General features: G+C 40.8%; 1 protein-coding gene across 8 annotated transcripts in view; it reads right to left on the minus strand.

Moving 5' to 3' along the window:
* ERC2 (ELKS/RAB6-interacting/CAST family member 2) overlaps positions 1 to 13,300 on the minus strand; it is a 1,046,379-nt gene that overhangs the window by 391,509 nt on the left and 641,570 nt on the right. For all 8 annotated transcript variants that reach the window (XR_005210796.1, XR_005210797.1, XM_037798515.1 and 5 more), the window contains one exon: positions 3,349 to 3,509. Coding sequence is in view for 6 of the 8 variants with exons in the window: in XM_037798515.1 (XP_037654443.1) it covers positions 3,349 to 3,509 (161 nt within the window). In the remaining 2 variants the exon portion in view is untranslated. The remainder of the gene's footprint in view (positions 1 to 3,348; positions 3,510 to 13,300) is intronic.

Here is a 13,300-nt window from a genome sequence, read left to right on the forward strand (position 1 = left end):
AAAATATGCCATGTACAATCTAACATTGGTTGAAAAGTAAAAAGAGTTCACAAGGGTATATACCAAAATGCTATCAGTGCCTATACATGCACAGTGGGATCATGGGTAATTTTGTTTCCTCATTTTGCTTCTCCATAGTTCCTCTTTTTTGTCCCCATAAAATGAATAAGTATTGCCTGAACAAATATCTGAATGGCACCCATCCTGTGGAAGGGCTCAGATGAGTTCTGTATGGCTCTGGAACAAAACTCAAGACAAGAGGGAAAATTACATAGAAAGACATTTTAGTTCAATGTAAGGAAAAATGAGCACTTGGAAGAGCCACAGAGCAAACATGAAATACCACTGTAGGAAGCCATGGCCTCCAATGAGAATGTGTTCACTGTGGCCTGGTGAATTCCTGATGAGAAATTATGTGGACAGGAGACTGGCTTACACAGGTCAGGAAGTTGGACCCAGCTGCTTTCCAATTCAAAAACTGTGCCACTTGATTTTTGCAACAGATTTAACAGACACCATCTCACTTCTTAAAAGCCCCTTTTATGTTTCAGAGCATTTTCACAGATGCTGGTTCAAATTAATTTCATCTCAGTACTTTTAAAAGAAAATAACATCCCTACAACAATTCTGTAGAATAGGTAGAGTAAGCATTATCACCTTCATTGTACTGAAAAGGAAACAGAGGCCACCAAAGAGTTATTTACTTTAAGGTAAGGGATGGAGACAAAAACAAATTCAGAGATCATGTCTCCTTTTCTTGTTCATGGCCCATCCCTCTTTACTCTGATATGGTACAGCCTCTCCCTTCCCACCAGGGTTTGGAAACCTGGCATAAAGATGCCTGCGTGATACCTGCCAGTGAAGTGAAAAGCAACAGTGCTTCACATAGAATAAGGACCAATGATGACATTTCCCATCAGACTGTTTCACTACCTACTGTGACTCGGTCAATGTCAAGTAACCAGTAGGTCAGCTCAAGATCAGTCAAGATGGTTGACTTGAATGGCCCAAGAGGCTCATGAATCTCATCAGGAATCTCAATCAACACAGTTGCCTTTTCCTCGTGCCCTCCACAGTCCCAGGAAAGGAGCCCATGTTCGGGCTTCTGGGCCAGTTACATAGTGAAGGGGGCCCATATTGGGCTTAATGAAGTAGCGCTTTGTTACCTTTTACCAAAGGAACTGACAGAGGAATTTTGTATTTATTTTGCAGTGGCAGTAGATTAAGCACTTCAGCAATAATGTGGCAATTCACCAAAAGAGGTCTTAGTTAGGTGCTATCTGAAATCATGAAATTAAGTGGGAAAACATACACATGAAAAAGGTTCATACGCTTTAGAAAAATAAATACAAATTTGAGATAAATGATACTCTTCACAAAGTATACTAAACAAATGGCATATTTTCGTTGGCTGATAGAGCCATTTATACACATATATCATTTTCCTTGTGCCAAGCCTTCTGCTGAGGGCCTCTCCTCACAACCACCCCATGCAAGTCCTTGGAGGAAGAAACTGGAAGGTCCACGAGTTCAGGTGATTTTCCTCAAGTCACACAGCCACCAAGCAGAAGCAACAGGATCCCAACCCAGGTCTGAGGACTCCAAAATTGGCATTACTTGTTCTCTCAAACAGTTGAAAGTATATGCTTTTTTTTTTCTTTAAACAGGAAGCAATGAACGTTTCTTTATAATGGCATAATAAATCACTGCAGGAGACGCATAATTAGCTTGGGAACAGCTGGGGGACAGTTAGAGAAATTAAGCTGGACTTGACACATAACAATGCACAAAGAGATGGTAGAGGGATAGGTGAGTGGAAAAGAATAAAGGTTGATGGAATCAATGTACAGGTATTGTTAATAGGTTATTGATGATAAATCATTGGCCAAGGTGATAATGTCACAGAGGCTCAAAACACTTTTCTTCTTAGCTATGTTAAAATTCAGTCTACAGCATTCAATTTATTAATTCATTCAACAAGCAATTATCAAGCACCTACAACATGCCAAGCACTTCTCTGGGCAGTGTGATCACCACAGTGACTCACAGAAGCAGAAGTCCCAGACTTGGTGGAGTTCACAGAAGCTCCATGAGAAAATGAGGTAGGAGACAGGGAACGTGAGGGGAAGAGTGTGATTTTAATCCTGACCAGATGGTCTTAAACAAATTACTTGAACTCTCTCTGAGTCTCTGTCCCACACCTCTAAACTGAGGATAATAATATCTGTTTTTATTATGGCATCCTTTATTAGAAAGATGTGAGAAAAACTACCTATTCTTTGGTCTTGAAGAAACTGAGGTAGTTGTCCAGGAATAAAAATTTTTGTCCTTATTATTAAATACTTCAAAATATTTCATTCCGTATTTTCCATGATCTAAGCTTTCTGGGCTTAATGTTAACCATGTGTAAGACTTGCAGGGTCAGAACAAGGTCACTCTTCAATATGTAGCCACCAATTTCAAAGTCTGCGTTACAGGCTCAAGATCCATAATTACGTACATTTCCCCTTATTGTGGAAGGAAGTTGGATTTAAATTATATCTTAGTGATTATTTCATTTTAAAACTTATAGAGATGCTGCTTCTTGCCTAGTTCATTAGAAACTGACACAACAGCGATTGATTACTTCTAAAATTGCCATATAATTTTCTTTCCTATGTTCTTCCACAATATTATTTCACTTTGAGAATGAAACAGCTATGTGGATGTGGGTTTGTCGTAGCAGCACCACAGGACCGACCATTTCCCAGCAAGCAGCGGCACTTTATCAATTAAAGAAAGCTATTGGCTTTACTCTCCCTCCTTTACCTTCCCTACCCTGGAGGGAGTGGGGTAGGAGACTTCCAAGCCTATTTTTATCAGCACAGCAAATCAGAGCACTGCTTTCTAAACAAAGAGGTGCCAACCTTTAGACTCCATGAAAGCCAACACAAGTCAGACATTGTACACAAGTGAAAAGAATATAATTAGCAAAGTTATAGACACAATAAGAAAACACCTCCTCAGAAAAGTTTCCACTTAACTCTGAGCAGCACTCAAATTACCATTGTGCTTAACGAGGCCTCTGCCACTTGGTGGACTCAGACTTCTGTGACAGCTCTATGAACACCAGCAGCGTCCACAAAACAGACACACAAAATCTGATGCTGGATAGTTCAAAAAATAACAGATGTGAAAAGTGTGCAAATTGGGACGTTGAAGTTATTAATTAGAAAAATAAAAAACATGACTAGCAAGCATTAGCTAAATCATTCTTTCTCTGAGCTCTTCATTTTCTCCAGCCTTCCTTCTTCCTATCTCTGAAGAGAGGTTAGACGAGAGAGAAGGATAGCAAAAATGGGTACTCACTTCATCTCCAGGATCTCCTCCAGCTGTCTCCTCCTCTCTATCCGGAGGTTGGCCAGATGTGCTTCTTTTTCAGCCAGGGACTGCTGTGTTGAGGCAAGGCGTGCTTTGGTGGCATCCAGTTCCTGTCTGGTCTTTTCCAACGCATTCATCAGCTCTTCTATCTGAAAGGCACAGGAACTTGGTGTGTTATTTCTCCTTCATTCAAGCAAAAGACATCCCTTGCTAGGCTGTGTTCTGACAACAAACATACAGGAATCACAGGTGTCCTTGAACTGGGTGCTGCATTTTGAAGCCCATTCTTTCTTTGTCACTGGTTAAAAATGAACGTTTAAAACCGAAGAAATGTCCAAATTTCTCCAAAGTCCTCATACAATTGGATTGTTCAATAACTTTTATAGAAACTATTTAATGTATTTCTTCAAAGTGGGGGGGCGAGTGGTTTGACCTCATTTCAACTTGTATTTGGCAAAAATCTCAAATTCTTCCTCACAGTTGGTGGAAGTCAACACTCAAAATGCATTTTGCCAGGCACAATTTACTTTTATTTGTAGGCCCCAGAGTACTCTGACAGGAAGTGAATCTACATGTTTTAGATTCATGTACGTTTCAACCTATCAAAACCTTGTTTGGGAAAAGCTATTTGATGTCCAAAGGGCCTAAGGAGCCCCTCTCACCTCACGGCCCTACCTTAGATTCGGGAAGCAAGTTTTGGCCAAAGGTAAACAGAATTCCAGCCGCAAAAGGTTCAAGTTTGGTTTGCCCCTGAAGTTGGAGAGGGTTCTAAACTTGAAATACATGACATGTAACTTTTATAAGGTGCTAATATACCATAGAAATAAACCAGACTATCAAATATCCAGGGTTTGCAGCCAAATCCCAAAAAATTGGACCAGAGAGCCCCAAGGCAAGGCCTTACCCTCCTCAAACTATCGGGGGCTTTTAAAAGCCAACGTACAACAAAGAGGGCTGGTGTTTATGGTTCTGCTCCAAAGACTTCCATGGAGCAAGCTGGTAAAATGCCATCCCGTGCACACATGCAGGCTGCATCCAACCCTGCTGATTCAAAACCATGGTTCCAGGAAGTTTCTAGATTCCACAGCTGATGCTTAGGTTTCTAAGCCACCCCTTCTAGCTGAACTTGGCAGAATGGGCTCATCCATCATTAAAGTCAACAGAACACCCTTCAAAATGTGTCAATGACATGTTAAGTTCTAATTCATAAAGACTTTCTACACAATTTATGCAGTTTTACATGGAGCTTATTCAGAATAAGTATTATAGTTCATATCCAAGGTAAATTACTTGCTCTTAAGATTCAGAAAACCTTCATTTTGCCCTGATAAAAAGAGGAAATTTAATGACCAAGTAATATAAATCAAAGCCAAAACTAAAAACAGTTTAAAAATAAGGAATATAAAGGATAGCCTATGAAAATCACAGAACCACACTATATATATTGTAGAAAAACAGCATTACCCTTTAAGTTAACAAATAGTTTTAAAAAACAACCATAAACTTTTTGTATCTCATGTAAATTGATGGAATACCACAAATATGACTAAAATCCTTTCTATGAAGTAGTAATTGATGAGGCCGAAGGAGATATTTTAATTTTCTATTTTTTTCCCTGTTGCTATATACTCAATAACTGCATCAAAAATATCAGAATTATGGTCAGTTCAAGTGACAACTCAGACACAGCCTGACCCTCTATATAGGATAGTCTGTGACCTCAACACCATTTCCTTTCAGGTACTGCTCCTTATTTCAAATGTACTAGTATCCCAGAGAAGCGGGGAGAGTCTCCAGGATTCTGCCCTACCAATCTTTCTCTCTCTCTCGCATTAGCTGAGGCTCACCTGTCTGCAATCTACAGACTCACAGCTACTCACCGGGGGTTTCCAAGTTTTAAGTTGTCTTTCCACCTGACTGCTTGGGTATGGGCATCTGCTAGTTTTACATTAACCCAACTTCACCAATTATACCTTAGAGTATAATGACTTGCAGGCTGCCTCAGTCTTTTCAGCAATAACCCCATGGAGAAACCTGGGCACCTAAGAAATATAATCCCTAGATTTTACTGACGGAGATGTCATTGGCTTCCAACATCAATAACTCCTAAAACCGGAACAAGAGTGTTATCCTTGACACCTTGGAAGTGGAGTTTCTAAATGGCTTCCCAGGCCACAAGGAGCCCTCCACAGCCTCCTGCTCCTCCTAATTCCTGTGCCCCTGGCGAAGGAGCACTGAACATTGAGACCACATGGGGGCACTGACCTCAGATACCCTGATCTAGTCGTAGTATCACCACTGTTTCTCTCTGTAACTTTGCGCAAATAATCACTCAACGCTTGGAATCTCAGTTTCCTCATGTGTAAAACTGAGGGTACTCAACCAGATGATGCCCATAGCACCTCCTGTATTTAGCCTTCTGGTTCAAACTGTTTCATTTGCTACCCAAAACAGGAGAATTAAAGGCAATAAATGTTTGCCCTGCTGGCAGAGTCTTTAGGATGGTTTGCAGTAATCCAGTTTTCCTCCTTATGGACATCTGGTAGGATCACACTTCTCTTCTCCCTTTAGACTGGGCATGGCTTTGGCTAATAAGATGACTGTCATTTCCAAGTAGAAGCACTTAAGTACTGGTGCTCAAGTCCAAACTTCCATTCCTCTGCCACGGTGACAGGAGAAGCATATTCTGAGATGATGCCTCCATCAGCCTGAGTCCTGAGTGATCACAATGAAGCCCAGTGCCAACCCATATGTGACAAGCAAAATGTAAACTTTTGCTGCACTGCACCACAGAGATCAGGGGGTTGTTTGTTACACACACCATAATCTAGCCCTTCTTGACTGGTGAATCGTCAAACTTCTTATCAAGTGCTCTAGACCTGCCCCTAGTTCCCCACTAGACTCGTCCCTCTCACCAAGAGGAAGTTGCTTCTTATTCTTCCATCCCATGAAAACTTGACTCTTGAAGGCCACTGGTAACCTTCTTCTGTCCAGGTGTCTTTACTTAATGCAGACTTTGCCCAGCTAAACATTCCCTCAACTTCTTCTGTCCCTTCTGTGAAGTAACATTTTAACTGGTCAATATGCAGTTCGTGGCATTAAAAAAAAAACCCCACCAGAATCACGGCTCCATCACTTGCTGTGTGACTGAGACAAGTCCCTCCATCTCTCTCAGCTTCAGTTTCCTCATCCGTAAGCAGGACCACGCTGCTGACCCTATTAGACTTTTGTGTGCATTAAATGAGATGATGTAGCCCATAAATTATTTCTTCTTCTTCTTCCAAATGCTACAAATAACTGCTAATAATAAGAATAAAATACACTCACTGTACAGAGTCTGAGAGATAGATAAGAAAATTTTAAGTGTTCTTTTTAATTGAGATTACAAACATTATTGTTTTTTAAGATCTCCCCAAAATCTACCACCTGGAGATAAACGTTATAAACATTTTGTTATACTTTCTCAATCACTCTCTATATATGTCTATATGTATAGTAGATTCTATACAAATATAAACATAAAAATATATAATTTTGTAAAGAGTCTTCAATTAATGTATCATGAGCATTTCCCCCATCATTACATAATCGTTTGGAAATAGTTTTAGTGGGTACATCGTGCTCTATCCAGCCCCCACTTGCCTGAAATGGATGCTTCCATTAGGTTCTCTAAAGCTCTACTCTGAATTCTTCTATTTCCCCTGTTTCTTTTGAAAATTCTTTGTCTTTTTGCAGTCCATAACTGGGTCCTTCACCTTTTGACTCAGTCCTGGAGACATTTTCCTCACCTATAGACCCTCTGGAGATGGATCAAGGCCTGTCTCCAGATCTCTCAGCTCTCCAACCTTTTCCTCTTTTACTCACTTTACCGCTTTCACATATACCAAACCACCTATTGGCACATTTGGCTACCTTAACGGCATTTTAAATTCTGGATGACCAAAAGCAAACCCATGGTCCATACACATACACCTGCCTAGACCAAATCTCTATCACTCACTGCACCTGCCACTCCATAACAAAGCCACCATTTTGGTCCAATGACTTAACCTTTCCTCAGACACCCCTGTTTAAAACCTCAGAGCCACATTTGGCTCTTTCCTCTCCTTCCACCTTTATTTTACATCCATCGATAAGTCCTACAGGTCTATTTTAGAAACACTTCTTTGATCCATCCCACTCTTTTACCATTACTTTTGCCACTCCAAGCCCAGGTTCTTTCCCTTCCCACATATATGACAGGGTTGAAAATACTTTATATATATATGTGTATTTAAATTCTTATATACATATATAAAATAAATAAGTACACATTTATACATATATTCATTTACATGTATATGCATATGTCCTAGTCTGCTAATGCTGCAGAATGCAAAACACCAGAGATGGATAGGCTTTTATAAAACGGGGGTTTATTTCACTACACAGTTACAGTCTTAAGGCCACAAAGCATCCAAGGCAACACATCAGCAACCGGGCACCTTCACCGGAGGATGGCCAATGGCCTCCGGAAAACCTCTGTTAGCTAGGAAGGCAGCTGGCATCTGCTCCAAAGCTCCGGCCTCAAAACGGCTTTCTCCCAGGACGTTCCTTTCTAGCAAGCTTGCTTCTCTTCAAAACATCACTCCCAGCTGCACTCTCTTTTCTCTCTTTGAGTCAGCTCATTTATATAGCTCCACCAATCAAGGCCCACCCCGAATGGGTGGGGCCACGCCTCCATGGGAACATCTCATCAAAATTATCTCCCACAGCTGGGTGGGGCACACTCCAAGCAAATCTAACCAGCAACAAAACTTCTGCCCCACACAAGACTACAAAGATAATGGCATTTGGGGGACACAATACACTCAAACCGGCACAGCATACAATATATACATTCCTACCTGCATGCATACAGACATATATACATACACATACATGTGTTCCTAGTCTGTGTTTCTACCACTACTCTAAGGGAGGACATGGCTTTGCCTTATCAGTTTCTCCTCCTCCAGAAAGTGTCTTAGGCAGGTCTGTTTCTAGAATTTTATGATAGAGAATTAGCAAATGGGTAGCAAAGTGGACTTGTGAACCTGGGTGCAAAAGTATAGAACTCTGAAGGAAAGGCTAAGATGATCTATATAATACAACACAGGAGGAAGAATTTAGGGGAGAAAAAGCCTGTAGACTGGGGATACAAAGAAGTTTTGTTTTGTTTTAAGGGCAGAACAAAAGAAGTGAAAAGGAGAGAAAAGAGGTGGAAAAAAGTTGTTAGGGATTATTTCTGGGCCAACTTCAAAGTTTTCCAAAGACACAAGTTGAAGGTTTTCTGATTTTTCCCCCCATCTGTTTTGATTGTTTGTGTTCAAGTGTGGCTCTATCAAGAGACTTGGCCCCAAAGGTCTAGGATTCAAAGAGATTCCACAGGAATTACTGTCATAATTTGTCTCTCCTCTGCCACTGTCAAAAATATCACTGGCCTGGCTCCAATATCTCAAGGGGTTTCCAAGTACCCACAGCAGTGGTTTTCAAACTGTGTTCCCTAGAGTACCAGGGGTTCCACACTCAGAGTTGTTCTACTCTTACATGTTTTTTTATATGCTGTTCCACTTAGAATTTAATTTGAAAACAGAATTGAATGCTTTAAAATAGTTTAAAACACCAAGAACAGCAAGCATGGACAATGAAGCCAGATTGTACAAATAATACCTGCTTCACTTCTTACTAGTAATGGGGTTTTGGTAAAGTGTTTGTGTGTGTGTTTTCTCATCTATAACAAATAGTACTTCCCTGTAAGAGTACAAGCATTAAATGAGGCAATGAATGAGAAGCTCTTAGCTCAAAGATTAGCAAATATGAAACACCTAGAACATTCTTAATACAAGAGGCAGCACAGTATAGTGGTTGCAAACATAATTCAGGAACTAGAATTCCACTTATTAGCTGTGTAATTCTAAAAGAATTATAAAATATAAAACCTTTGGAGCCTTAGTTTCCTCACTTGGGAAGTGGAGGTATCAAGAGAATTTAGCTCAAAGGGTTTTTGTGAAGATAAAATACATCAACATGTATGATGCCTGGAATACATGGTACTGTAAAGTGTCAACTGATATTATTACAAAGCCTGAGAAGTATTCAATCCATTTTATGTTTGCTTATTACTGAATTCAAGATTTTGCTCTGCTATCCTCACCCCCAACCACACACACACAAATACCCAGACAGTCCTGAACTCACTCCTCCATTTACCCAAATGGTCCACACTTCAAGGACCTGTTTATATCTGGCCTCCTTCACAGGGGACAGCGATTAACAGCCTGTGCTCTGGAAGTACGCAGACGAGTCAAGTTTTAGCTCCACCAATAGGATCTTTGAACCTTAAGCCACATCTTAACCCAATGCTTCCCATCAGAATCCCTTGGGAAGCTTTAAAAAAATCCCCATACCCTGTGTCATTTAAACTGAAATGGTTGAGGGTGAGTCAGGCATCAGTGTTTTAGTAAAGATCCCAGGTGAATACAATATGCAGCCAAGTCTGGGAACCACGGACATTCTTAACTTCCTCTAAGTCTGAAGATCCTCACCTATTAAATGGGGACCTGACAGAACCTATCTACAGGACTGTCAAGAGCATAAAGCAAGATAATGCATGGAAACCACCCAGCCCTCTCTGCCAGACACCGTGAAAGTGTCCAGAGGATGACAATTATCATCATCCCCATTGGGGACCAAAGACCTGTTACCTCCACCGAGTGCCTTCACTTCTCACTGTCTGCACCAGGCTTACCACCACCTAATCAAATACCACTTCACATTTCTGCACAATTATTCTGCATGTATGCTTAGTTGCTACAATTGGATTGCAATCCCCTGGAGGGCAAGGACTACATTTCCCTCTTCTTTGGAAGCCCCTTCAGCACCTGACACAGCAACAGTGTCCACACTCAATAAATACCTGAGGAATGGGAGGAAGGGAAAAGAAAAGGCTTGATTCTGAATCACCCTTCTTATACCCACTTAGTGCAATGATGGATGGAGTGTAAGTCTAAACTTGATACTTTCCTACCCCATAAATCAGTGGTCCCCTTGCCATCCTCACCCAACACCCTGCGAGTCCCTGCTCTTTATTTGCCTCAATTGCTTTCACTTTGCCATGGAGACAGGGGACTCCATTACTCAGCCCCTGAGAGGATGGCGGCCCCATGCTTGCTACCAGCCCAGCATCTGTCAAGAGCACTGGGAACCTCAGAATTTCAGGATGGCACAATATACGTCTTAGTGTCTGAGCTGGGGTGGAGGCAGGAAGCTGAGTCTGGCTCTGCATTGCACGTGCTCTGCCTGGACCTGGCTGGCACACACGCCTTCCTCCCTTCGTTCTACCACTTTGTTGGCGGGCTCCTATGTGCGAGGCACGTGGCAACAGGCGCATCTTCAGAAACCTTCGAGTTTGGCAGGGAGACTCAAAATCAATCACTTCATCACAATTATATAATTATAGATATTTTAACTATTTAAGCAGGATGTTCTATTTAAAGTTATTTCCTAAAAGGCTGCCAAACATGACAAGACTGGAATTCTGATCCTATGTCTAGAAAGCTAAGATTGCCTTTTGAAATGCATACATATATAAAGAGAAAGACAGAGAGAGAGAGAGGGAGAGAGGTGTCAAACATCTAAACATCTAAAACATAATGATTAAAGGTTTCTTCAAGTTAGATGTTGATTTGACTTCACAAATTTTTTAAAAATCCCTAAAAAAGGTGTGCCATTTCTGGATTTTATTAGTCATTCTATGTTGCAGATCATAAAAACTCTTTTAAAATAGTTAAGCTACCAGAACTATACAACCACATTTGAATAACTCATAACTCTGAATTCTTTAAGAATAATGAAGCCATCAAATCTATTTCCAAAGAGTCTAGTGCTTATCCATGACTCTGAAAAACTGTTGGATCTTTTAAAGTGAACAGCAGAGCCTTAAAACAACAAAATATAATTTTAAAAAACCTGTTTAAAACCTTAAATCATTAACATGTGTGAACTAAAACTTACACATACATTTGTGTTGTTTGACTAAATATTTGAAAACCAGCTTCTCTCTCAGTTATCTGCCCAGAGCCCCACCCCAAGTTCTGGGTGTCTCTTCCTGAAGCGTGGCGAGGCCCTGTGCTTTTCAAGAGGCTCACTTGGCAAGAGCTGATCTTCAAATATTTTGACAAAACATTTTTTTTTCTTAAATTTATTGTCAGTATTAAGTCAACATATATTTTTGTGTTAATGATTTGGAATTTTTAAACAGCTTTTAACACCATATTTTAAAAACAGACTGACTGTTTCTGCCTTAGTATGCACCATCAATCCTGGTTTTCTGTCTTACTCCATTCATGTTTTAATCCCTCCTGCGTGCAAGAGAATGGTAGTTTTCAGTTTGCACCAGGACACAGAGCCAATGGAACCCCCATAACCCAGCTACAGCAAACACCAGAATGTGGCTTGGTCCTGTGGGAATAGCTAGGACTTTGCCCACTCTGCTCTGGGCACAGATAAGGTCACTCAGATCAGGAGGTGAAGATAATTGCTTTAAACCCTCCCTCCTCAACAGCAACAAGTTCTCAGACAGTAATGCATTTGGCCAAAGGAGCTGTTAAAAATAAGGACTACTAATCTTATTTTTCCAATTAGTGTTATCTGACATTTCTATCCACCTCAGCTCCCGCCGCCCCACTGCTGCCTTAGAGTGACACCTTTTGGAAAAGGTTGAAACTGAAAATCCTGAGGCTCCCTTCGGCCTGAACCTCATTGTTCTCAAGATTGTGTTTGGGATTTGTTTTCTCCTACTGAGGTTTAAGCATCTAGGAGCTTTGCTTAAATATGTCACCACTGATCCTACGACTGCAAACAAACACACACACCAAGCAAGATTGTTCACTCTCAGGAGCTTCAAATTTGACTATGTTTTAAAGTCTCTTTTTTTTCTCTTTTTCTTCCCAGGCTTATTAACCAAACTTCACCGCGTAAGAGATGGATGGAGAAGAAATGAGCAAAATACATACATATGACTTAACAGATTCCATTAAATCAAACGGAGTCAGAGTACAAATGAATAACAGTTTCTTCAACATGCCCTTGGGCACTCTTCATTCCAGATTGGATGTGGTTCAATGGAACCTCTGTGAGAAAAAGGCTGTGCGGATGTGTTTCTGTGTATGTTTGGCGTAGGTACATCTTGAGCAACTGGGAGGCATTCTTTAATTTACACGTCACGGTTCTGCAGCACAGTAAAGAGCTAGCCTTTCTCCTAAAAAACAGGCTTGGATATTGCTGAGAAGCAGTAAAACGAGTGGTTTGGAGCACAGCTTCCAACGCTAGATTGCTGGGGTCCCTGCCACGTGCTGGCTGTGTGCTCTTGGGAAAGGACTTTGACCTCATCAGTCTCCTACTCTGCAAACTGGGGATTACACCTCCACCCGTGGTGCTCTGAGGACTACCTGAGTTACAACAGCTAAGTGCTTCGCACACAGTTAGCACTCAGTAACATGAGATGTGTATCAACAGGGATATTAATTTAAACACCAGTACTTGATTTTTCAGTCTACCACAGGAGGCTTAAGCAAGACAAAGGGTAGATTTCCATTTTTTTACATTTTCTGAAAGACATAGCATGTTTTTCAGGTTCAATGGAACTGTAAGAATTTTTTAAATATGAAACCTATTTTATAAAATACAAATTAACCACATGCAAAGCACACATTGTTCACATTTTAGTCTTAAGCTTAATTCCAAACACAATCACGAAGGAACTGAGAAGATATTTAGATCAATGCTGCCCAACAGAATGTCCTGTGACGATGGCAATGTTCTAATTTGTGCTGCCCAACAGGGTAGCCACTAACTACACGTGACTATAGAGCACTTGAAACGTGGCTGGTGCAATGAAGGAACTGAGTTTTTAATTTAA

This window comes from Choloepus didactylus, chromosome 1 (genome assembly GCF_015220235.1).
Source record: "Choloepus didactylus isolate mChoDid1 chromosome 1, mChoDid1.pri, whole genome shotgun sequence".
NCBI lineage: Eukaryota > Metazoa > Chordata > Mammalia > Pilosa > Megalonychidae > Choloepus > Choloepus didactylus.